This window comes from Aquarana catesbeiana, linkage group LG03, assembly GCF_042186555.1.
Source record: "Aquarana catesbeiana isolate 2022-GZ linkage group LG03, ASM4218655v1, whole genome shotgun sequence".
Lineage (NCBI taxonomy): Eukaryota > Metazoa > Chordata > Amphibia > Anura > Ranidae > Aquarana > Aquarana catesbeiana.
Genome location: NC_133326.1, coordinates 39,494,148 through 39,521,805, shown reverse-complemented (window position 1 = coordinate 39,521,805; position 27,658 = coordinate 39,494,148). Strand labels below are relative to the sequence as shown.

Genomic DNA, 27,658 nt, shown 5'->3' with positions numbered 1-27,658 from the left:
AAAGATGTATGCCTAATGAGTACAGTTCATAATACCTCCACTGTTATGGTAAGCACGAAAGGTGGGAAAGAAATCATGAAGCCACAAGTAGTGATAGACTACAATAACACCATCTGAGGTGTCACCGGAGCTGACCAAGCAATGACATTCTACCCAGCAATGAGGAAACAGCAAAAGAAGTACTACAAGAAGATCTTCAGGCATCTTCTTGAGCAATGCTTGTGGAATGTCTACATTTTACTCAAAAAAAAGAGTGACAAGCATGTGATTCATTCTGACTTCATTTGGAAAGTTGCTGAACATATCTTTGTGAACCACCAAACACCATCAATGGCTATGAATAGAGCTGGACGTCGTGCTGTTGACGTTGTCAACCCGGAACGCCTGACTGGTCATCACTTCATGGACTACATCCCACCAACCGAGAAAAAGTCAGCACCTACTGTACAAGGAAAAGAAAGAAAAACTGTGCTAGAAAAATATATAAATACAGCAGCAGCTATCAGTGAGGTAAACACAATAAACAAATGGAAAATAGAAAAGCCGCATATAAAAATTAAATAGAAATCATATATATAATCTTTGTGAAAAATTAAATCAGTGATTCAAAAAAGTCCAAATTATTAGTCCCAACTATCCGAATATTAATCCACAGTGATTGGGTAAAGCGGAATATATCCCCAAACTGATAGATGGTATGCTTACCAGATTGTAAGCCAATCAAGCAGGTGGCTTTAACCCAGCCTGGGCCTTGATGTAAACCAGTCACAGTAGGGTCTAACGATTTTCACTCATGATGGATGTGCGTTAAATCCACGAAAAATGATTTATCCCCAAAAAATATAAAATAGCAACATAGCATAATACTGACACATAAATTATTGTGACATATATAGATAGGAGTGACACTCACATTGTGAAAAAAAAATTTCATGTATTAAACTCCCAGTGTTTTGAAATTGGTGACCGCAAACACCACACAAAGGGGCTCCTTACCAAATAGCAAATATTGAGTGCAAATCTTATAGGTATGTGAACCATCAACCAGTGTAGGAATCACTAAGTGCAGCAACACCACATGAAAAACCTGCTTACCAGATGATAAAATAGCAAGTGTGAATCCTGCAGATATGTGGGACATCAGCTTAACCTCTACCGGGATTAGTAAGTGCACCAACACCACACAAAGAGCCTGCTTACCAGATGTCAAACTCAAGAAGGCAATTATCATAGCCACCAGATGGAAGACCAGCTAGATTGACAGAGGTTGTGGATGATCCATCCCCACAGCCTCATCCGAAGTCTCCACGACTCAAATGATGTACATAGGACCAATCCCAAAAAGTATGGAACAATGCCAAATAGCGTGATAACGTATATACTAATTTATTTTAAAAAAGGAAGAATAACACTTGCAAACGAACTTGTATAAAAGCGATAAGAGGGTAAATCGAAGCCGGCCGGCAACAAACGAACTCCCGTCCACCTCAATGGGGCGACATGGTAACGTCAGCACGTACCTCCCAGACGCGTTTCGTCATAGGTTGACGTTTTCAATGTACATAGTACAAGGATGTGCATGGTTTGTTGCTCGAAGCGAGATGACAGTGAAAAGAAAATTTAGAGAGGAAACCATGTTTCATTGTCCAGATTGTGACGTCGGACTTTGTGCAGTACCATGTTTCAAAATTTTACATATCCGGGATTTTTACTAAACCAATTTGCAGTGTCTAGTATTACAGTGACTAGTAATATTGCACCCTTGTTTAGACAAATTTCAGTGTTTTTGGTTTGATTACATTATTGAATAAAATGTATTAATATTATATTATAATTTTTTATAAATATTTATAATTATTTATTATATTATAATTTATGATTTCGTGTTTCAAACTTTATCATACCTGGGATGTCTACAAGACTCTTGCTTAAACAGATTTAACTGAGTTTTTTCTAAGAATTACAGGCCTACAATATAAAACAAAAATTTACATGCAAAACAATGTACCCCTTTGACATTCAAAAATACTGACATAATCAGACCGCAACGCCAGGGTTAAAATTTAGAGTTAAAAAAGTTAAAGTTAAGAGTTAAAATTGCCAATACATTCTAAATGGCCTGGCGGCGGGGGAAGGAGGAGGGGGCCGAACTTCCGAGTGATCACACCACAGCAAGATCTTTTGGAAATGGGGATGGGTACCTGTCAAAAACAAGTACCTGTTCCCCCTTCCCTACCTGAAGGGTGCCAAATGTGACACCAGAGGGGGGGAGGAAGCTGATAAGCAGAGGTTCCACTTTTGACTGGAACTTCGCTTTAAGCCTAGTACACATGGACCGAAAGGCGGATGGCATTCGGCCCGTGTGTACGTCAGCCGGTCCGACAGAAGCTTTCAAACGGTCATGATGGAAAAAGGTCTAGCTCCCGATCAGCGCTCTCAGCCAATGGCCACGGGGGGTGTCCCCCTGTCAGAACACAATAGCACAGCAGGGCAGATTGCTGTACTAACATTGTATTGTTAGTACAGTGACTCCAACCTGAGCTGTCCGTTTTATTGGTGTGTACAGTACTAGGCTTAAGGCAAGCCATAGATAGGAATTCCTCCCAAAGTGCTATTGTACTCTTCCAGCGGGGAGGGGGCACAGGAGCCTTCTCTGCTGGAAGAACATAAAGATTACTGCTAGTGGCTATAGCCACTGGCAGTATTCGCATGCCAAAAAACCAACAGGCTGGTTGTGCTAAAGTCTATCTATGGATCCATGTACAACCAGCCTGTCTATTTATAATTTGCAGGTTGAAAATAATAATAAATACATGTGTACAGGGCTTTAAAGTGGTTCTAAAGGCTCATTGTTTTTTACTTTCATGCATTCTATGGCCATACACATGCATCCACATTTAGGTAATACCAGATCAGTTTGAGCAGCGTCTTACCTTCAATATGCTTACACTCCTGGATTAGTGAATGTACATCTGCTCCCACTCTCTGAAGACCGATGGGGAAACTTTTGATCTTCCAGCTTTGAGCAGCGCCACAAGTATAATGCGATCATTTGTATTGAATGTTACATAGACAAACATATTTGTTTTCACTTTTTACATCTGGGTTGCATCTCAATAGTGACAATAGTGGCCTGTGCCTACATAATATGTGTTGAAACAGTTACTTGTAGTCACCATTGGAAGCCCATATGACAATGAAGGAGCACTGTCAGATTCTGAACCCAATTTTCTGTGCCTGTTGGTGGGCTTTTATTATTGAGCCACATGAAGCTCTGGATTGCTCGTTGCCAGAACTCTTGGTTAATTTTCATTGGCATTTTCAAAATTATTGTGCTTTTGTCAGTAACTTGTTGTTGCTTTTACTACACTGGGTGGTTGATTTACTAAAGGACTATTCATTTTGCAAGGGATGTTGCATCTTACCAGAGAATGTTTCCTTAGCTTAGTGAATGAGGTGAAGCTCTGCTGACTTCCATCGTCTAAACATGTGGAAACCAAAATATGTTTTTTTTCTTTGCACATGATTAAGTATTCTTTCAAATGTAACAAGTGCAACACATTTATGAAACTCTGGGGAAAATTCCCTTGCAAAATTACAGCCTGTTTGACTTTAGTAAATCAACCCCTGTGTCCGTATGTATTACACTGTCAGGATTGGAATCCAGGGTTCCTTCTGTGCCTATTGCTATCCAATTTGCATTAATGTGTTTTACATATTGAAGGCCCCTTGAACCTCCTTTAGGGAAAGGGAGCCTTAATTGCTGGAATCCTAAAAGGGAAGTTAAGTAGCTCCCTTAGGATTGGCTACAAAGCCCTGGGGTGATGGGTGGAGCTTGAACGATAGGAAAAGGGTACGTTGGAGCATATCCAACTGCTCTGAAGAGATTCAGCTGTCACAAGAGTTAAACAACCCTCCCGCCCGTTTTGATGTGTTGTCACAGCTTTATTGGCAGTTTTGATCTTGCCAGCAATTCATGTTGTTTTGTGGGCTATGCCCTCAAGGTAAATTCTGGGGTCAGTCTAATGTCTGTCTGGCACTGATGGTAAGGACAGGCCTCATAGACTATGTGAGTTTATGTTTTATGGGTGCTCACAGTATAACTGTGACTGGCATTGTTGTTTGGTACATTTGGAAAGTTGTTACATTTGAAAAGTTCAATAAAGCTGTGAACTTGCCCTATTTGCAACGTAATCAGCTTCCGTGTCTTTTTGGGGGGCAAGGTATTGGTTTATTAGTTGGTCATAAATGAGCCTATGCTTCTATGATTATTTCATGCTGTTAATATAAATTGCCCAGATTTGTTCCCTAATTTATATTCAATGTAGTTATCTCACTATCCCTAATTTTTAGGGCTTAGGGAAACTTTGTCGATTCACAATATGGTCATATATTAGCATGAAGTGTTTTTTTTTTTATCACTGACAACATTGTTACAGTCATTGTTGGTGTTGAGTGGAGGGTTTTGCTAAATTGGCATCTGCCACTTTATATCTATGTATATTCTCAATTGTTTCAATAAAGTTTCAATATACTTGGGTCTGTTATGGTACTTCTTTCTTTCAGGTACTTTCCTTGGTAGTACATTTGCAGTTCCTTCTGTGCCTGGTGATGGCTCTTCCTTTGAACATGAAGCTCTAGATTGCTCCTTGCCTGGACTCTTGGTCAATATTAATATGCAGTTTATTTCTGAACTCTTAATTCCTTGTGCCTCCCCTAAACTTGCTATTTGGGCTAAGCCTCTGCACTCTCTGTTTTCCAGATTACTGTGCATTTTTCAGCAATTTGCACTAGCGATAGGTATGTAGGCAGGTGCAATTTGTTGTCTCCACTGCAGGTGGCGCTCAACCGCAGTGGCAGTGCAGGAGGAGAGGAAGTCAAGAGGAACATGGTTCCTCAGTGGTTTCTTGAGTCACTGGGGCAGCGATCCGATAGGATGCTGGCTGCTCATGTGACTCTGGCAGCCATATTAGGTGTGACAGTGTCAGGACAATAATTAATGGCAGGGAAAGGTTCCAGATAAGTAGGGAAAGCTTAGGGCTCTGCAACGTCCCTGGACACCTTCCCGTTTGGGCACGGAATTGCCCCTCCAGACAGACGCTATCCGTTCAATACCTGCTTCACTACATGCTGTTGGCATCTGTGAGTGTTCCCAGTTGGTCCTTATCCCACCAGGTTTATTGTGAATTATTTTGCTTTTACTACAAAATAATAATTTATTAATACATCCGGTAGGAACATGTTGCTTAGTGTTTTCCTCCAACACGGGGAGCCTGCATTTTTCCTGGCTTGGCAATCTTCTGCTTGAGTGCAGCCTTTGCTGGAGCCTTAGCAGGAACAGCCTTTTTGGTAACCTGCTTAGCCTTTTTTGCCTCTTTGGCAACCCTAATTGCTTGTTCCCTCTGAGACTTTAGCACTTCTGACTTTTGGTTCCTTGCCCATAATTTCAGCCAGAGAAGCACATGTAATAGCCCTCTGGACCTTCATTGCACGGCATGTACGCCTTTTCTGGACTTCTTCTGACTGCCCTTTCTTGTGTTTTCGCCTGTACAGAACAGTCCAGTTGATTTGCCGAGGGTTCCTCTTGGAAAGGAAGGCAGATCATATTTTGCATTCAGGAACCGGAATACCTTGCCGTCAGTCCTGGCAAACCGCCGGCCATGGCCCAGGTAGATCTTATAACCGCTGAAGCTGCACAGCTCGACCTTCATGGCACTGGCTAAAATGGCAAAGAGGAAGAGAGGATTGTGGGTAATGTCTTATATATAGACTTGCCAGGAGGGTGTTTTGCCTTTACTTCAATACAAGTTGCAATATTTGCACCTAGATTGTGTGTGCTATTGACACCTCACCGCGCTGCACCCACCCACAGGTATACTTTCCTGAAATTGCCTTGTGATTCTAATATGGCCATTTCAGATGTGAAAAATAAATCAAATGAGTGATTTTTGATTTGTTTATCACAAAAGTGGTAACCATCATAGAACAACAGGCTGAGCTGACATTATATAAAATATACTGACTTTCATAGCGGTATGGGTAATTTATTCTTTTCAGAAACAAAAGAGAAAAATAGGATGACGGAAATTATGTTTATAGATGTATTTGTAAGCCAATCCTCCCTTCTACAATGCTGGTAATTCTGTGTTATCTATATGCTATTACTAGCAGTATGTTCTCCTTTGGGAACCCAGATAAATTTTCACTTAAACCCTCACAGAAAATTGTTTATGTATGTCATCGGATTGGTACAAATGTGTCAAATGGAATTTCTTTAATAAAAATATATGAATTTGTCTGCCTTTCCTGGAAAGAGATTCCCCCCACTGAGATAAAAGCCATATTTATGTAATGTCTAATTAGATGGATTTGATTGCGTATAGTAACAATCTCACACTGTAATTTGCCCTGAGACTCTCAGAATAACTAGGGGAACTATTTATATTATAAACATTCCAATACATAAACAGATGAATTCAATATCCTATCATACTGGTATAATCTATATGGTATTCCGACCTGAAAAATACTACTATTAATGATAGTAATAATAATGAGGATAATAATGTTAATAATAATAATACTAATAATAATAATAGTAAGATGTTTACTAATATCCCATAGGCTGGGGCCAATTTGCCCAGGGCAACATGTGGACCCCCAACAACTCTAAAAAATATGTTTTTTTTTCTTTTTTTTTTCTTTTTTTATTGCTATAAGTTTTATTAGAAGTTTCCAAATAAAAAAATTTCAGAGTAAGATGCATCACAATGCTGATATGGCTCGGATACAAACAAACATAAAGAGGTCAGTTTATGGAGTAATAAACAATCAAAACTTTGGGATACCAAAAGGACTGTCCAATCCAATAATCACTTGCCGACCTGCCACAGTACATATACTGCAAGCAGGTCGGCACTTGGAGGCAAAATCACGTACCTGTACGTCATGTTCCTGCACCTGGTCATGCCCCCACCCCCACGACCACTGTGTTCGCTGGACACAATTGATTATGGATCCTGGTACTTGTGGACTGGTGATCATGTGCTTACAATGTCAACAAAGCTGTTATGCATAAATTCTTTTGTAATAGCTGTGTTGCTTATGCTGTGATTTACCCACAGCTATCACATGGTACCTGGGCCAATCACAACACCCTGTACCATGTGATTAGCTGTAGCCAATCACAGATCACTTAAAAGTACATTTGATCATGTGTGCTCGATCAGCTGGATAAAAAGAGAGTGGATAATAAGAACTCTCTTTCACATCGAGTTCACGTGGAGCTGTATATTTATGGCACAAGGACAGTTGAAGTGTTCTTAGATAAGCTGACTGTGGACAGCTGCCAGCTCATGACAGGCAAGAAGTAACTCTGTGGAAGGCAAAGACAGAAGGAAAGCAGCAACATTATTAAGACATTTTAATCCATAAAAGACAATTGGTAACTCACAAGATGTATGAGATGTCAGCGCATGTGGGATTAATAATGTGGTTCATCTGCTCGTGGGAAAGACAATCTTCTCACTGGTGAAGAGGCAGCTGATGGGTCCAGGGACGCCGGTGGTTACCAGCGCTTCCAGACACTCAAGACAGCTCACAGACAGTGGTGTACGTCACTTCCGGTTGCAGAGAGAGCGGGGAGGAGCATAGCCTGATGTAGGAGCACGCATGCTCAGAACACACGCACCTCCCCGCTCTACCGAACCGGAAGTGACTTACATCGATGTCTGTGAGCCGTCCTGAGTGTCTGGAATCACAGATCACTAGTGATCACAGCTGTCATAAATGGTCAATCCATTTATGACAGTTGAAAACGTTGCTGTTACAATGATCTTCATTGTAACAGCCCAGATAGCAAACAATTGTGCTGCAATTTTGAAAATGACTTCCTATGCTATTGCTAGACTTGCCGGGCTTCATAATTTTGTTGCACAAGTGCAGCAAGTCCGCATTGCATGACTCCAGATTAACTTTCTTTGCAAACATTCTGCAAGTCTGCTGCAAGTTCTGGTTCATCCCACCACAGGGTTAATGTATAGTTCAGAATTAATGTCATGTTGGACCCAAGATATGTGTATTGAGTATTGGGGTGACTGGATGGAGAGTTTTATACCCCTCAGATGTATACGGCAATTATTTGATTGTTGTATATAGCGCGGAAGTTGATAGCACAGAAATGGATCTCTATGGCTCCCCAACCTACTCTTTGTGGGTAAAATCAGTAAATTAAGTTTTGCAAGTAGAACATATGTTTTTCAACATAGGGGATGCCCAGATACTTTTTTTTAAACTCAGTGGTAAACGGTTAGACACTCTAAGTTTGATCTTAGGGTGTAGCACATAAATGAGACTCCCTTTTTTTTTTCTCTTCAAGTTGGAGGGGAATAATAAAGTACTTGGAAACTAATAGATGGAAGTTTGTAAGATTATCACACAGGGTAGTAGGATATACTACAAATGGTGGTTTCAATAATTATTTAACACTAAATGAAAGATGGGAAATTGTGGAGAATCTCTCAGATATTTAGAGTCATATATACATGTTATATTTATATAATGGGTAAGTTATAAGAGTTGTAGAGGGTATGTATGTATGTATCTATGTATGTATTTATGTGTGTATGTATGTATGTATATACAGTATATGTGTGTATTTATGGGTAAATTAGTGTTAGCCTATATAGCAGTACATTACCGCCCTGTTCGGGAGCTGCACCAAGTGTGGCGTTCCACGGCTCCTATGTGCGGTGGATCCCTTGCCGCTCCTGTAGTGTGCGGCAATATGCAGAGGAAAGGGAATGAATTATATGCATATCCTCTTGCTGCGGCAACTAGTGCATGCTTGGATCCTGTTGTTCTATCTGTATAGATATGCCACGTCGTTCGTACTCTCTCCGCTCTTGCTTCTCAGATCACACACTCCTCCATGCCTGTAACGTCCGTCTGGGCAGCGTTGTGATGTCAATGCGTTTCGCCGTGGCTAATGGCGTAGCTTCATCTCGGACGTTCAATGGATGGGCTTCCACACCCCGTTCTTATCATGGATTTTCCGGTGGTAGCCGCCAATGAGATTTTAGTGACTAGAAGGGACAGAGTCCTGTTGATAAAAGCTGATTGTCCGCTTGGCTGATCATCATATATTATTCATTTCAATTTCAATAGTTCATTTCACAATCAAAAACATGGGTGAGATAGTATCTCTCATGCTTGTAGAGTGAGCTCTTATATATTGTATAGACACATGGGGGTAAATGGAGGTGAGAGAAGTGAAAAGAGGAGGAGAATAAAAGATCCACAATGAGGAGTTAATAGAAACGGGACAGAAAGCATGCAATGACGTGTGGACGTCAACAAACAGATGGACCTAGCTAGTATCAGGGCATTCGCCCATGGATAATGCAAGCTGTTATATTAAATACAGAGGAATCGGTTGATCTAGAGAAAGCCTTCTGATTCCTTTAAACGAGAAAGTAGAGATAAAGAGATGAAAAGATAAAATGTAATGTACCATGGTTAGGTCTCCAGGAAAATCTGTAAGTTTAACCCCACCGGAACAAGGGACTTCAACTTATATACCCACCACTTCTCCTTTTGGAGACGTTTGCGGTCGAAGTCACCTCGTCTGGTGGGTAGTTTTAGAGCATAGATCCCCTTTACTGTTAGTCCCTCAGAGCTGCCCCCATGACGCAACAAGAAATGTTTTGCCAGTGTTTTTTCTGGGATCTTTCCCTTAGCATTGATTTCACGTAATTGCTCACCTATATGTATTTTCAATGGTCTCTTTGTTTTTCCTACATATATTTTAGGACAGGGGCAAGTTATCAAATAGATAACTCATGAGGTTGAGCAGTTAATGAGATCAAGTATCTCAAAGGTTTTCTCACCCAACGCATCTGTGAATCTGGAGGTTCTATGGACAAAGGGGCAAACCTGGCATTTATCACAGGGGAACATGCCCTTTGAGCAGGGGTACTCAGACAGCCATGTATGGTTTGGCTCCTTGACAAATTCAGATTTAATCAGCATGTCACCCAGGCTAGGCTCTTTGGACAACTAGCTTCGAGGAAGTACCAACTATTCTAGCAAGTTCAGGAGCATTAATCAGAATCCCCCAAAGTTTCTCAAGAATAGAGGGAACCTTATTCCACTGGGGTCCAAATGCAGTTATGATCCACACTGGATCATTTGTCTCTGTGAGTGGCACATCAGTGGCAGGTTCAGTGCGCAACAAACTTTCTCGGTCTTTCATAGCTACTTTCTTTTTGGCCCTCCTGATCTGTCTATGCGAGTAACCGCGTTCACGGAACCTCGCATAGAGGTCAAGGCTTTCACGTCTGTAGTCAGCAGCATCGGTACAGTTCCTTTTGATTAGTAGGAACTGTCCCACTGGTATCCCATTTTTTAGCCAGTGGGGATGGTGACTTGTTGCATGCAGCAGCGTATTGGCTGCGGTTTCCTTTCGGAATGTACAGGTGCTGAGTTGGCCTTTCTCCAGTGTGATCTGTAGGTCCAGAAAGGACAATTTCTTTTTATCAAAGTTGTATGTTAATCGTATATTTCGTTGGTTCATATTTAGTTCCCTTATAAACTTGTGAGTACGTGGTCGCGGTACATGGACGAGGGCTAGACATCCTCCTCCTCCCAGAGTCCTAGGTGGAGACAGGCATAGGCCGGTGCCCACGCTGCGCCCATGGAGGTACCACATATTTGGTGGTAGTAGGATGTCAGAAATTGGAAGAAATTATTAGACAGGGTAAAGTCCAGCAGTTCAACCAAGAAGTCATTCTGTGGTTCAGACTCTGGATACGATAGTTCCAGGAATCACTCAACTGCATGAATCCCAATGGTGTGAGGTATCGACGGGTAAAGTAACTCCACATCAATACTAACCAGCAATATCCCCTCAGGCTGCTTACAGGCGTTGAGTTCAGTAATTTTAGCCAGTACATGCCTTGTGTCCTGGACAAAGGATTTTAAATTTTTGACCATGTCCTGCAGAAGGGAGTCCAAGTACCAGCCCACTCTTTCCAAGGGTCCCTGACAGGCTGAGACAATCGGTCTGCCTGGGGGATTTTTTTGATTTTTATGAACCTTGGGGATAATGCAAAAGGTCGGTACATTGAACTCCCGAACGAGGAGATGTTGGAACTCACAATTAGTCAGCAAGCCTTCATCTCTAGCCTACATTAATTTTCTATTCAGTTCAAGTACTAAAGCTGGGAAAGGGTTGCTGTCTAATTTTTCGTAAGTTGTTTGATCATTCAGTAGGCGTTTAACTTCTTTTTCATAATCTTGTTGATTTAACAGGACAACATTTCCACCCTTATCACTCTTCTTTATAATTATATTTTTTCTCTTTTTTAAGTAATTCCGGGCATTCCTTTCACCTACTGTCAAGTTGTCTGGGGATTTTTGAGTCCAGTCCACCTTTTCCAGGTCAGTCTGAACCATGTCCAGGAACAGATTTACCCATGGAAAAAAATGGAGGCATTTTCTGAGACCTAATTCTCAAGTTGGCTTGTCTTCTTATTGGGATAGATGTCTCTAGGGGCCCTTCGTTCTCCTCTAGTAATGAGTTCAGTATATCTAGTGCTTTTTGATCCTCTACGTCCATAGGAGTCGCTGCTACAGCTGTGTTATCTGTGCGATCATATAATGAACGCAGGAAGACTTTCCTCAAGAACAACGTTATGTCCTTGAAGACCGTAAACTCGTCCATGATGTTTACGGGGGAAAATGTCATGCCCTTTTGTAATAGACTTACATGGTCTATTTTTCCTGTTTACTGCCGTCATCAACAGTGAAAGAAATTTTGGGTTGACACCAGAACAGTAATGATGGGGGGGGGGGATCTTTTAAAATGGGGACACTAGTTCTGGTGACACCTGAGATTCCCTCAATTTGGGGGGATTTTCTCTTGCTTCCTGTTTTTACTATAGGACAGGATGCAAATGGAAATCTTCTCTATGGGACACAGATGCCAAAAAAAGCCTTAAAAAAAACTTACAGGCGTACCTCCCAACTTTCTGAGATGGGAACGAGGGACACCTATTAGCAAAAGTATGTAGGCATAGGACACACCCCCTGCCATACCCCCTTAAATTATACAAAAACAATATTTAGTTAAAATGATTGTAAAGTTTCGTTTTTTCTTCTATAAAAATAACAATCATGTCATACTTACCTGCTCTCTTTCACTGGATTTGCACAGAGCATCCCTGATGCTCCTCTCCTTGGGTCCCTCTTCTGTGCTCCTGGCCCCTCCCTCCTGTTGAGTGCCCCCACAGCAAGCAGCCTGCTATGGGCTCACACGAGCTGAGCTGCAGATCCATGTATTCATTCAGACACAGAGCTGCGGTTCGGCCCCGTCCCCTCTCTCTCCTCATTTTTAGATGGTAAGCTCTTATGAGTAGGGCCCTCTTAATCCTTTTGTATTTTATTGTATTATAACTGTATTGTCTCCCTTTTATATTATAAAGCACTATATAAACTGTTGGTGCTATATAGATCCTGTATAATAATAATAATAATAATAAATTGGCTAACTGACTTTGATTGACAGCAGTGGGAGCCAATAGCGCTGCTGCTATGTCTCAGCCAATCAGGAGGGAGAGTCCCGGACGACCGAGACACTCGTGGACATCGCTGGACAGAGATAGGGCTCGGGTAAGTATTGGGGGGGGCTGCTATACACAGAAGGCTTTTTTATTTTAATGCATAGAATGCATTAAGATAAAAAAAAACCTTCTGACTTTACAACCACTTTAAACCCAGAAGTGATTTTTTTTTTTTTTACCACGACCATTCCATTATACCGGCTTTTGAAATTTACAAATGCAGCAATTTAGAAATTGGATGAAAGGTTTAGCACTGGGAAACCATTTTTTGAAACACAAAAAGTGCATTTTAGATACAACTATATACAGTACAAAAGTAAGTACACCCCTCACATTTTTGTAAATATTTTATTATACCTTTTCATGAGACAACACTGAAGAAATGACACTTTGCTACAATGTAAAGTAGTGAGTGTACAGCTTGTATAACAGCGTAAATTTGCTGTCACCTCAAAATAACTCAACACACAGCCATTGATGTCTAAACGGCTGGCAACAAAAGTGAGTAGACCCCTAAGTAAAAATGTCCAAATTGGGCCCAATTAGCCATTTTCCCTCCCCGGTGTCATGTGACTCGTTAGTGTTACAAGGTCTCAGGTGTGAATGGGGAGCAGGTGTGTTAAATTTGGTGTTATCGCTCTCACTCTCTCATACTGGTCACTGGTAGTTCAACATGGCACCTCATGGCAGAGAACTCTTCGAGGATCTGAAAAAAAGAATTGTTGCTCTACATAAAGATGGCCCAGGCTATAAGAAGATTGCCAAGACCCTGAAACTGAGCTGCAGCACGGTGACCAAGACCATACAGCGGTTTAACCGGACAGGTTCCACTCAGAACAGGCCTCTCCATGGCCGACCAAAGAAGTTGAGTGCACGTGTTCAGCATCATATACAGAAATTGTCTTTGGGGAATAGACATATGAGTGCTGCCAGCATTGCTGCAGAGGTTGAAGGGGTGAGGGGTCATCCTGTCAGTGCTCAGACCATACGCCGCACACTGCATCAAATTGGCCTGCATGGCTGTCATCCCAGAAGGAAGCCCCTTCTAAAGATGATGCACAAGAAAGCCCAAAAACAGTTTGCTGAAGACAAGCAGACTAAGGACATGGATTACTGGAACCATGTCCTGTGGTCTGAGGAGACCAAGATAAACTTATTTGGTTCAGATGGTGTCAAGCATGTGTGGCAGCAACCAGGTGAGGAGTACAAAGACAAGTGTGTCTTGCCTACAGTCAAGCATGGTGGTGGGAGTGTCATGGTCTGGGGCAGACACTGGGGAACTATAGTTCATTGAGGGAACCATGAATGCCAAAATGCACTGTGACAGTGAAGCAGGGCATGATCCCCTCCCTTCGGAGACTGGGCCGCAGGGCAGTATTCCAACATGATAACGACCCCAGACACGCCTCCAAGACGACCGCTGCCTTGCTAAAGAAGCTGAGGGTAAAGGTGATGAACTGGCCAAGAATGTATCCAGACCTAAACCCTATTGAGCATCTGTGGGGTTCCTCAAATGGAAGGTGGATGTGCGCACGGTCTCTAACATCCACCAGCTTTGTGATGTCGTCATGGAGGAGAGGAAGAGGACTCTGGTGGCAACCTGTGAAGCTCTGGTGAACTCCATGCCCAAGAGGATTAAGGCAGTGCTGGAAAATAATGGTGGCCACACAACATATTGACACTTTGGGCCCAATTTGGACATTTTCACTTAGGGGTGTACTCACTTTTGTTGCCAGCAGTTTAGACATTAATGGCTGTGTGTTGAGGGGACAGCAAATTTACACTGTTATACAAGCTGTACACTCACTACTTTACATTGTAGCAGTGTAATTTCTTCAGTGTTGTCACATGAAAATATATAATAAAATATTTATAGAAATGTGAGGGGTGTTCTCACTTTTGTGAGATACTGTAGATCAGACCAAAATGAGGAACAAATGAGGAGTAATGAGGGACAGAGGGACTTTGTTCTAAATCAGGGACAGTTGGGAGATGTGCTTACAGGGGTTAAAACCCCACCTTCCTTGCTCCATCCAAAATGAAAAAAAAAAAAAATATTTTTTTCTTACTTTTAAGTTGAAAAATAACTTACTTACTGGCCGGATCACCAGGTAAAAATAAAGGTAAAAGAGGTTAAAATAGAAAACGAATGCAGCCATTTAAGATATGGCAAGCTGCAATAGATGACATGATTTTTGTTTTAGGTTTTAATAATGCTTTAAACTAACTTTAGTGTCTTGTACATGATTGAACTGGAGATCTGATATTTGTAGTAGCCAGTAGATGGTGCTGATGTGTGGTCAGGGAACCCTCATTACCTTATATTGTGTTTCTACCGAAGAAATACATTCAATTTACTGTGCTAAGTCTCAGAAATCACTTATGGTTCTAAGATCACCTTTTTTTCATTAGGATGGTGTTTTCTGGAAAAATATCTCATCTGTATGACTTTTATACAGTAGCACCAAAAACAATTGCTGTTCACACTGTCTCTGTGCCCTATGCACTGTATGCTGCTGTGTGTCTGATATAGAAGATACTGTATGTAAGGAGATGTCTGATTTCATACATAGACTGGGATACAATGTAAAGACTGTCGGCAATGTCTCTTGTCCATGTGCTTCTTCTGGGAATTCACGGCCGAGATGAGCGCTGTTACTATCACAAATTGTGTGTTTGCATCCAGTGCCTGTTCGGATTTTTTTGATGATTTGTAAAAGTGAATATTTTATACATACTGAACAGCCCTAAATACATAATTAGCATGATAAGGAAGGAAAACTATTCATTTCATACTGTTCAACCATTCATGAGTATGTTGTCCACCGTGAAGGAGCATTACTATGCACTCAAGTCAACACAATGGTGTTGCAGTTAAAATAAATGTTGTTAAATGCAAAGTTATGCACTTGGGGGCTAAGAGTATGCATGTATCATACATACTAGGGGCAGTACAACTGGGGGGATTCATAGTGAAGAAGGATCTGGGGGCTTTGGTAGATCATAAGCTTAATAATACCATGCAATGCCAAGTTGCGGATTCCAAAGCGAGCAAAGTCCTTTCTTGTATTAAGACAGGTATGGACTCCAGAGAGAGAGAGAGAGATATCATTTTGCCCCTGTACAAATCTTTAGTAAGACCTCATCTGGAATATGCAGTTCAGTTTTGGGCACCAGTTCTCAAAAAGGATATCAGGGGGAACTGGAGAAAGTGCAGAGAAGGGCAACCAAACTGATAAGAGGCATGGAGAAGCTCAGCTATGAGGAAAGGTTAGAGGAACTGAATTCATTCTCGCTTGAGAAGAGGAGATTAAGGGGAGATATGATCACCATGTACAAATACATAAGTGGTCCATATAGTGAACTTGGTGTTGAGTTATTCACTTTACGGTCAACACTGAAGACAAGGGGGCACTCTTTATGTCTGGAGGAAAAGAGATTTCATCTTCAAATATGGCAAGGTTTCTTCACAGTAAGAGCTGTGAAAATGTGGAATAGACTACCTCCAGAGGTGGTTCTGGCCAGCTCAGTAGATTGTTTTAAGAAAGTCCTGGCTTTATTCCTAGATACTCATAATATAACTGAATACTAACATTTATAGGTAAAGTTGATCCAGGGAATATCCGATTGCCTCTTGGGGGATCGGGAAGGAAATTTTTTTTCCCCTGTTGGAGCAATTTGGATCATGCTTTATTGTTTTGTTTTTTTTTCTTTGCCATCCTCTGGATCAACTGCGGGTATAGGATAGTATATATATATATATATATATATATATATATATATATATATATATATATATATATACCGTATTTATCGGCGTATAACACGTGCCGGCGTATAACACGCACCCCAAGTTTAGGAGAGAATTTTAAGGAAAAAAACTTTTAGGAGGGAAGTTTAAGGAAAAGAAACTTACATTAAAATGCCCATCAATGCAGCCTCATCATTGTTCATCTGCAGCCTTGTTAGTTTCATTGCAGCCTTTTCAGTGTCAGTGCAGCTTTGCCCCAGTGCAGCCTTGTCAGTGCAGCCTTGTCAGTGCAGCCTTGTCCCCAGTGCAGCCTTGTCCCCAGAGCAACCTTGTCCCCAGAGCAGCCTTGTCCCCAGAGCAGCCTTGTCCCCAGTGCAGCCTTGTCCCCAGTGCAGCCTTGTCCACAGAGCAGCCTTGTCCCCAGTGCAGCCTTGTCCACAGAGCAGCCTTGTCCACAGAGCAGCCTTGTCCACAGAGCAGCCTTGTCCCCAGTGTCCCTGCAGCCTTGTCCCCGCCGCCGCCGCCATACACATACTAGTACTTTTAAATATGGCGCCGCGGAGTTCGGAGGGACTCGGGGCCGGCGGAAGTGAACGAACGCCGCCGAGATACACATAGCCGAGGGTTCTCGGCTCTTTCCGGCGCCGCTCACAGTCCCACCCAGTCCCGCCCTATGATGGACATAACACAGGTCCAATGGCGGGACTGGGCGTGACTGTGAGCGGCGCCGGAAAGAGCCGAATACACTCGACTATGTGTATCTCGGCTCTGTGATTTCGGCGGCGCTCGTACAGCACCGCCGAGTCCTTCCGAACTCCGCAGCGCCATATTTCAAACTACTCGCTATGTGAATGTCGGCGGCGATCGCCGAAATTCACATAGCGATAGCGGGGATCGGCGTATAACACGCACCCACGACTTTCCCCTGATTTTAAGGGGAAAAAAGTGCGTGTTATACGCCGATAAATACGGTATATATATATATATATATATATATATATATATATATATCCCTTCTATATGGACTTTTGTCTTTTTTCAGCCAGACTAACTATGTAACTATGACCTGCAGGACATTAGTTTAAAGGGATTCTAAAAGCACAATTTGTATTTGTTTAACCACTTCCATACCGCAGTACGTTATATGACATTCTGGGCTTTCAGTGGGGATATCTGAATAATGCCTGCAGCTACAGGCATCATTTAGATATCATCTTTTTCAGCCAGCGATTCCCTACACCATAAAATAATCATAGCGGCTGTTCGACCGCTTGATTGTTTTTACAGGCGGCAATCGGCAAGCCAGGGAAGGAATCTACCTACGTCTGAAGTTGGTCCCTGGCAGCCTCTATGACTCTCGAAGGCCTGGGCGCTATGTTATAACATCACGTCTGGCCCGGCGGAAGTAAACAATGCCGTGTACTCGGCTGGAAAAGCCCAGATCATTTTTTTTTTTTTTTTTGATCTCGGGCTTATAGACCCCACATCTCTCTATAAAGAGGACCTGCCATGCCCTATTCCTATTACAAGGGATGTTTACATTCCTTGTAATAGAAATAAAAGTGATCAAAAGAAAAACATTTCAAAGTGTAAAAATAAAAAGAATTAAAATAAAATAAACAATAAAAAAAATTAAAGTGCCCCCGTGCTCGCACGCAGAAGTGAACGCATACGTACAAATCACACGTGAGTTATTGCTGCGAATTTTAGAGCGAGACCAATAATTCTAGCACAAGACATCCTCTGTAACTCTAAACATGTAACCTGTAAAAAAATTTAAAGCATCGTCTTTGGATATTTCTAAGTACTGAAGTAGTGTGTGCAATTTTAAAGCGTTACATGTGAGATATCTATTTACTTGGTGTAACATCATCTGTCACATTATACAAAAAAATTGGGCTAACTTTAGTTTTTTTTGTTTTGTTTTGTTTTATTCCAAAAAAAAAAAAATTGCTTTTGAAAAATGAATTTTTACTCTTTTGTCAGAAATCTTGTGAGGAGCACCTGGTCATGGCCGGTTTATGGTGAAATTATGTTCTTTCCACTTCTGGATTATGGCCCCAACAGTGCTCACTGGAACATTCTGAAATCCTTCTGTAACCGATGCCATCAGTATGTTTTGCAACAATAAGGCTGCGAAGGCCTTGAGAGAGCTGTTTGCTTTTACCCATCATGAGATGTTTCTTGAGTGACACCTTGGCAATGAGACACCTTTTGATAGGCCACAGTTGAGACTGAACCAGCTGATATTAATTTGCACTGGCAAGGGGCAGGATTTCTTTCTAATTACTGATAGATTTCAGCTGGTGTCCTGGCTTTCCATGCCTTTTGCACCTCCCTTTCTTCTTCATGTATTCAATACTTTTTCCCTGTGCCATTCCATGATTTTATTGCACATAACTTAATTTCTGAACTTATATGTTTTGGTTTCTTTGTATGTATGGATTGCATGGGTTGTTACCGACATGTGGTGCAAATTTCATGTCAATAACCTTTAGAAATAGATTTACCTAGAAAAATGGTGACATGTTCAATACTTATTTTACTTGCCGTATTTAACTATGATTTTGGTGTGAATAGACTTTGCCATACCAAAACCACATTTACTGTCAAAATGTTTTCATTCGAGAAAAGTTTTCCATCCTGCTTCTTCAAATTTTCTCATCACTGTGGTCAAAAATGAATGCTGATTTCACAGCTCTTACCAGAAAACTGAAACAGTGTTAACGTGCATTTGGACACATTTTCATGTGGTCATGTGCTTTTTTTTTGCCAAAACACTGCTGGTCCTGGATGTGCTGGCAGTGGTGTTTTCTCTGCCTCCAAACTCCTCTAAAGGCCTACTGCATAGCTCCCAACTGTCCCTGATTTGGAGCAATGTCCCTCTGTCCCTCATTCCTCCTCATTTGTCCCTCATTTTGGTCTGATCTATATAGTTGTTCTGATCATTATAAGGTATATATTTACTGATCGTACTGTTGCTTTAATTTGGCATCCATTATTAACAGGAAGTGTAGTATATTACACCCACTTCCTGTCCAGCAGATAATCTTTCTACAGTGAAGGAAGCATGATAAAGACCTCCACTATTTCTTAATACTGGCCTTGGAAGCATAAGTCTGTAAGTAGGCTGTCATTAGTTTTCAATTAATTAGTATATGTTCTACTAATTCAACTACATTTCATCTGTTTGTTTGGTAGGATGTTTCTGTCAGGGAGTTCATTCAGCTAGGCCTCATTTGTGCTAGCTAGTGCCTTAACAGTATTGTAGCATGCCTGTTACTATTTGCATTTGTGATGTAATGTTAAATGCTAATGCATATTATTATAATTTGTGTTTTGCAGTTTTACAAAAAACTTATTCTCAGTAAAGATTACAACTATTAGCCCTTCCTCCTGAGTCTTTATTGGGAAGCTGTTAGCTGTCTGCCAAGCCTTGTACTTTGAACACATTGTGAGGGCAGAACAGTAAAAAGACTTTTAACACAGCGGGCCTAATCTAAAGAAGAGTGGATTCACTCTGCTCATCATCAGCTAACCTCTACAGCCACAGACATTACAAAGAAGTAATCTGTTTCATCATGCAGCACACAGACAAGGATACTACACCAGTCATCCCTCAGCATACACAAGCAGAGGAAAGCATACACAATATGCCAACCAACAGGTCACGCTGCACAAGCTCCAGAGTCTCTAGTCAGTCGGATCAGACATCAGCTAGTGCTGAATCTGCCAGGTCCAAGCGCACTAGCTCTAGACATTCAAGCTGCTCTAACCTGTCATCCACCAGTGCTGCAGCTGCCAGGGCCCATGCAAAAGCAGAAGCCGCGCGTGCACTGGCTTCCTATGCAATACGTGAAGCTGAAATGATAAGAGAACAGGGCTGCATAGATGAAGAACATCATATGATTAAAGCTAAAAGTAAAGCTGAAGCACTTAGAAGAAAAGCAGAGGTGAAAGCATCTTTACATATTATAAAGCAAGAAAAAATAGCTTCAGCAGCCTTAGCTGAAGCCGAGGTGCTCATGAGAGCTGCCGAAGAACAGTACAGAGAGCCCTCTGTGATAGATACCCAGATGACACCACTCAGTGCAATCCAACGCACTTGTGAGTATGTACAATTGCACGCAAACATGGACACTGATCAACAGTCTAATGATGCATTAGAATCATCCAGGGTCCCGCTAGCAGCAGGCAACTTTGACATAGCTCGATGCTACAAGACTGAACCAGAACTTTACTATAACAAGCCAAGTAGTTACATACTCAGAGACCAATCTGTTGGTCCTTCAGGAAATCAAACGAATGGTGACATAATCCCTCCACGGGAAAATAAAAATCCGGCCTATAGCAGAAAGACTTGCAGTAAACGAGAACAACCACACGACTATAGTGGGTTTAACCAAGCATCCCAACTGTCTTACCAGCCACAGACATGCCCTGTGTTTGTTCCCAGAAAATGCCCACCTGAGGCAGCAGGAGTCACAGATGTGACAAAATACTTGATACGCCGTGAAATGGTGAGCTCTGGTCTCCTGAAGTTTGATGATCGTCCAGAAAACTATTGGGCCTGGAAGTCATCTTTTTTAAGCAGCACCCAAGAATTAAATATGAAAGACAGGGAAAAGCTTGATCTACTCTCCAAATGGCTCGGACCAGAGTCCACTGAGCAAGCCAAAAGAATCAGGTCAGTACATGTTCATGATGCGACAGCAGGGCTTACAATGTTATGGCAGAGATTGGAAGACTGCTATGGGTCACCTGAAGTAATTGAAGATGCACTTCTGAAGAAAATTGAAAATTATCCAAAAATAACAAACAAAGACAATCAGAAGCTGAGAGAGCTTGGGGACATACTTTTAGAGCTGGAGGCGGCAAAGGCTGGTGGATACCTGCCAGGCCTCTCATATTTGGATACAGCACGTGGAGTGAAACCGGTAATCGAGAAGCTTCCTTACAGCTTACAAGAAAGATGGATCACGCAAGCATCAAAATACAAGGAAGATCATCAGGTAGCATTTCCACCTTTCTCCTTCTTCGCCAAATTCATTGTGAATCAAGCTAAAATACGCAATGACCCAAGCTTCGCCTTTTTGAACATGGGAGGCTCCAGTTCTGTAAAGACAGAGAAACAACCTTCAGTGCACAATAAAGAACGCAGAGCAACAGTGTCTGTACGGAAGACAGAAGTACCGACTGAGTTTGAGGCCAACCAGGATAAAAGCTCAGGAATGCAAATTGAGGACCCAGATAAGCAGTGTCCACTACATAACAAGCCTCATCCACTGAGAAAATGTCGCAGTTTCAGATGCAAGACAATAGAGGAGCGCAAATCTTATCTTAAGGACAAGCGCATTTGTTTCAGATGCTGTGGTTCAACTCAACATGTTGCTAAAGACTGTATGAAGACAATTCGATGCAAAGAATGCAATAATGACAACCATCTGTCTGCTTTACACCCAGGACCAGCACCATGGAAAACAGAGAATCTGGTAACCCAAGAAGATCATGGTGGGGAGCAAAATGAGAGTGCATTACCAGCAATAACCTCAAAGTGCACTGAGATCTGCACAAACACATTTAGCTCTAGATCATGCTCCAAGATATGTTTAGTCAAGGTGTATCCTGCAGGCCTCAGAGAGAAGGCAATCAGAATGTATGCAGTCTTGGATGAACAAAGTAACAGATCTTTGGCAAGAACAGAGTTCTTTGACCTCTTCGGGGACAGAGGAAGTCCAACTCCGTATACTTTGAAGACATGTTCAGGAGTTGTGGAGACATCAGGGAGAAGAGCAAACAACTACATCATCGAGTCATTAGATGGGAAAACGCAGCTGACTCTGCCCACTCTCATAGAATGTGATATGATACCAGATGATAGATCAGAGATACCCACACCTGAAATTGCATGTTACTACCCTCATCTGATGCAAATATCAGACAAGATTCCAGTACTGGACCCAGGTGCTGCAATTATCCTTCTACTTGGAAGAGACATACTGAGAGTGCACAAGGTCAGAGAGCAATACAATGGGCCACACAATGCACCATTTGCACAACATCTTGACCTTGGATGGGTCATCATTGGTGATGTATGTCTGGATGGAGCTCACAAGCCGGCAAAAGTGAATGTCTACAAAACAAACATGTTGCAAAATGGCCGCACATCATGTCTTAGCCCCTGTATCAACAGGATACAGATTAAAGAGAGACTAGTCAACCCAATACAACAGCAGAAAGTTCAGAGTTACATGGAGGCCAAAACCTCATCTGAAGATACAGATGAGCTAGGATGCAAAGTGTTTGAAAGAACGCGAGATGATGACAAACCAGCACCATCTGTTGAAGATAGCCTCTTCCTTGAGATCATGGACAGAGAAGTCTTTATAGATGAGTCAAACAGCTGGGTAGCTCCACTACCTTTCCGTTCACCACGACGTCACCTTCCTAACAACAAAGGACAAGCAGTGAAGCGTCTCACCTCATTGCGACGCACTCTAGACAGAAAGACAGATATGAAGGAACACTTCCATGATTTCATGCAAAAGATCTTCGACAGTGGTCAAGCTGAAATAGCACCACCATTGGAAGAAAAACAAGAATGTTGGTACTTGCCAATATTTGGAGTGTATCATCCTCAGAAACCAGGACAGATACGAGTAGTATTTGACTCCAGTGCAAAGTATGAAGGCCTTTCCCTAAACGATGTCCTCCTCAGTGGACCTGACCTGAATAATACACTCCTTGGAGTCCTCATCAGGTTCCGAAAAGAACGCGTTGCAGTAACAGCAGATGTACAACAAATGTTCTACTGTTTCCTTGTCCGCAAAGATCACAGAGACTACCTGAGGTTCCTGTGGTATGAAAACAATGACTTTAACAAAGATGTTAAACATGTGTTTGGGAACAGCCCCTCTCCAGCTGTAGCTATCTACAGCCTGAGACGAGCAGCACAGGAAGGTGAAGAAGAGCACGGAACAGACGCCAAACAGTTTGTCATGAGGAATTTTTATGTAGACGATGGACTCGCTTCTTTCTCCAGCAATGAAGAGGCTATCGACATCCTGAAAAGAACAAGAGAGATGTTAGCAGAATCTAACGTATGGTTACACAAAATAGCGTCCAATAGCAGCAAAGTCATGGAAGCGTTTCCCTCAGAGGACCGTGCAAAAGACCTCAAGGACCTGGATCTAGGAACAGATTCACTGCCCCTTCAAAGAAGTTTAGGGCTCAGTTGGGATCTCAAAACCGACAGCTTTACATTTAGAGTATCCAGAGAAGAGAAGCCATTCACGAGAAGAGGTGTCATGTCCACGGTCAACAGCCTTTACGACCCCCTAGGATTTGTAGCCCCCATAACCATGCAAGGCAATGCTCTTATGAGAGAAATTACTACTGAACATGAACAAAGTGAATGGGATACACCTCTACCTAAGGAGAAAGAAATGCAGTGGAAGTTGTGGAAGGACTCATTAATAGAGCTTGAACAACTTATCATCCAAAGGTCATATGTCCCTGTTTCTTTGTCTGCCACAAAGCAAAGAGAATTGTGTGTATTCTCAGACGCATCCACTATGGCAATAGCAGCTGTAGCCTACCTTAGAGTAATGGACTTTGAAGGACAAAGTTATGCTGGGTTTATCATGGGAAAGTCCAAACTAGCTCCACGTCCTGCTCACACTGTTCCACGTTTGGAGCTTTGTGCTGCTGTCTTAGCAGTGGAGATGGCAGACTTGATCGTTGCAGAACTTGACATTGAAATTCATGCAGTGATGTTTTACACAGACAGCAAGATTGTGTTAGGATATATTCACAATGCTTCAAGAAGATTCTACATGTACGTGTCAAACAGAGTGATACGCATCAGAAAGTCCACACGGCCAGAACAGTGGCACTACATCAGTACGGATAAAAATCCAGCCGATCATGGGACTAGACCGGTTCTAGCGGCTGCCCTTAAGCACACCAACTGGTTTTCAGGACCATCTTTTTTGACTAGATCAGAAATCGAAGAGACCACTCAGTTTGAGACATTTGAACTTGTAGAACCAGATAACGACAAAGAAGTACGTGCACAAGTAACAGCGTTTAGTACCATAACTACTAGAGGTAACCTTGGCGCACACAGGTTTGAAAGATTCTCCAGCTGGAAGTCACTCATTCGAGCTATAAGAAAGCTTATTCACCTAGCCAAATCCTTCTGTAGAGCTACAACGACTGACAAGCGTAATAGCAATCATCTTATGCAAGCCAAAATCATCATTAGATGTATTCAACATGAAGTTCTCATCACACTTATGGCTCAAGTCATGGCTATCATGAACGCTCGACGTTTAGTTTCAGTGTCCAGAAATGCTGGTAGTCTTTACACCAAGCAATGGAAGCAAGTTCAGAGTCTTGCAGACATCTTCTGGAATAGATGGAAACAAGAGTACCTGGTGACGCTCCAGTCACACAGAAAATGGCAAGCTGACAAGCCTAACCTGCAAGTCGGAGATGTTGTCCTACTAAAAGACACTCAGGTCCACCGAAACGAATGGCCAGTTGGACTCATTGTCGAGACTGTACCTAGTAATGATAGTAAGGTTAGAAAGGTCAAAGTTAAAGTCATGAGACAGGGCACCCCTAAGGTATACTTTAGACCTATCTCTGAAGTTGTTTTTCTTCTTAAAAATGAAACATAGTGGTATAATGTTCATTATGCCAGGTGGGGAGTGTTCTGATCATTATAAGGTATATATTTACTGATCGTACTGTTGCTTTAATTTGGCATCCATTATTAACAGGAAGTGTAGTATATTACACCCACTTCCTGTCCAGCAGATAATCTTTCTACAGTGAAGGAAGCATGATAAAGACCTCCACTATTTCTTAATACTGGCCTTGGAAGCATAAGTCTGTAAGTAGGCTGTCATTAGTTTTCAATTAATTAGTATATGTTCTACTAATTCAACTACATTTCATCTGTTTGTTTGGTAGGATGTTTCTGTCAGGGAGTTCATTCAGCTAGGCCTCATTTGTGCTAGCTAGTGCCTTAACAGTATTGTAGCATGCCTGTTACTATTTGCATTTGTGATGTAATGTTAAATGCTAATGCATATTATTATAATTTGTGTTTTGCAGTTTTACAAAAAACTTATTCTCAGTAAAGATTACAACTATTAGCCCTTCCTCCTGAGTCTTTATTGGGAAGCTGTTAGCTGTCTGCCAAGCCTTGTACTTTGAACACATTGTGAGGGCAGAACAATAGTTGTATATTAAATGCACTTTTTACCTTTCAAAAAGTGTTTCCCAGTGCTAAACCTTTCATCCAAACTCTAAATTGCTGCATTTGTACATTTTAATAGCCATTATAAAGAAATAGTAGTGGTACTAAAAAGCCCTTGTGGATTTAATTAACCTTTTTTTTTTTTTTTGATAATTCTCCTTTAAGGGGGTGTGACAGGGGGCGTGTCCTATGCCTACATACATTTGCTAGTAGGTGTCCCTCATTCCCATCTCAAAATGTTGGGAGGTATGCTACTGTATGCATGCATGAATATATATACTATTATCCAGGCAGATTCCCATAACAGCAGTCTTAAAAGCATCCAGTGTGTACTGGGCTTTAAAACCTGCTCTTAATAATCTCTGTAGCATCAAGCTCTGTAAGCAATTGATTCTCAAAGGCTTTGTTCACATCTTGGCGTTCCGAATCACGGGCGGAATCGCCGCGATTCATCGGGGGCAACAATCGTGGTAAAATCAGAATCTCGGGACGCCTGTCACCCAAAAGAAGTACAAGAATTTCTTTTGGGTGTCAGGCATCCCGCGATTCTGTTTGCACCATTTTACCGCGATTATCGCCCGACGAATCACAGCATTTGGAAGTGATGGGGATCGCACGGGCGTCCCGTAATTTGCCGCTATTTCAAATCGTGGGCGGAATTGCGGTGATTCCGCCAGCGATTGGAACGCCAAGCCTAAGACCCCATTCACACAGGGGCAACACGACTTGCAGGTCGCCTCAGCGAGGCGACCTGCAAACGACTGCCCGGGTGACTTGCAAAACGACTTCTGTATAGAAGTCTATGCAAGTCGCCCCAAGTCGCCCCCGAAGTCGTACAGGAACCTTTTTCTTGCGTCGCTCCCCTTAGAACAGTTCCATAGCACAGAATGGGAGGCGACTAGGTCGCCTGACAAGTCGTCCCTGTGTGAATGGGCTCTTAGGCTTTCAAGTTTTTTCTCAGCAGCTCAGCACCTGATTTGTGTTTCTGTCAAAGTTTAGAAGGCTGGAAGGCTGGAAAATCACTAACTAATCATTAGGTAAACTCTAAAACAAGTGCTCACTGATCTCTGCAGTATCAAGCTCTTTAGAGCAACTCATCCCCAATATTAAAAGCAAGACTTTCAAGGGTTTTCTTAGCAGCTCACCACCGGATATAATATATATAGATATATTATATCTGTATTAGAGATTAGAAGGCTGAAAGTCAGCGAAGTCACTGCTGGGAGGGTTGAATTAATTGTGTTGATGAACTGCTCCACAGTACATGCAGCTAAAGGGGTTGGTGAGGTTTTAAAGCTCATTCACTGCTTGTTAAAAGTATGCAAATTATTGAATGCCCATAGCCTAGTTAAAGTTAAACTTTAACTTCTTCCCACTCATGCTATAGTCGAAAGAAGGTTACAGTGCGGGCTCACATTGCTGGTAGGACGTCTAAAGACGTCCTCCTGTGATCGCGCTGCCCCCGCGCCCCCTGTGGCATGCATCGGCAGGAATCTGTGATTGCTGTGTCCTAAGGACACAGCTGATCACAATTCAGGGTAAAGAGCCCTTCACGGCTGCTCTTTACCATGTGACCAGCTGTATCCAATCACAGCTGATCGCAGTGTAAACAGGATTTGCCGTTTATCCGCAATCCTCTCCTCACTCAGATAGAGCATGAGGAGGGGAGAGCTGATAACTGGCAAATCCACACAGGGGGCATCTGCATTGATAATTAGGGCATTGATCATCAGTGTCCTGATGATTAGTGCAGCCTCAACAGTGCCCACAAATGCTGCCAATCAGTGTCCATCAATGCTGCCAATCAGTGTCCATCAGTGCTGCCAATAAGTGCCCATCAGTGCTGCCAATCAGTGTCCAACAGTGATGCCTGTCAGTGCTCATCAGTGATGCCTGTCAGTGCCCATCAGCACCACCTATCAGTGTCCATCAGTGTCACATATTATTGCAGCCTCATCAAGGCCTCCTAATTTGTGCCCATCAGTGCAGCCTATCAGTGCCCTTAAGTGCAGCCTATCA

General features: G+C 42.2%; 1 protein-coding gene and 1 pseudogene across 1 annotated transcript; one reads left to right on the top strand and one right to left on the bottom strand.

The window, feature by feature from the left end:
• Window positions 1–5,119: 5,119 nt before the first annotated feature.
• Window positions 5,120–5,756, bottom strand: LOC141134426 (large ribosomal subunit protein eL24-like; annotated as a pseudogene).
• A 13,559-nt stretch (window positions 5,757–19,315) lies between these two features.
• Window positions 19,316–25,587, top strand: LOC141131302 (uncharacterized). The gene is made up of 2 exons (XM_073618430.1): window positions 19,316–19,492; window positions 19,717–25,587. The coding sequence occupies exon 2, from the start codon at window positions 19,953–19,955 to the stop codon at window positions 25,053–25,055; it is 5,103 nt and encodes a 1,700-aa protein (XP_073474531.1). The 5' UTR covers window positions 19,316–19,492; window positions 19,717–19,952; the 3' UTR covers window positions 25,056–25,587.
• The last annotated feature ends 2,071 nt before the right edge of the window (window positions 25,588–27,658 follow it).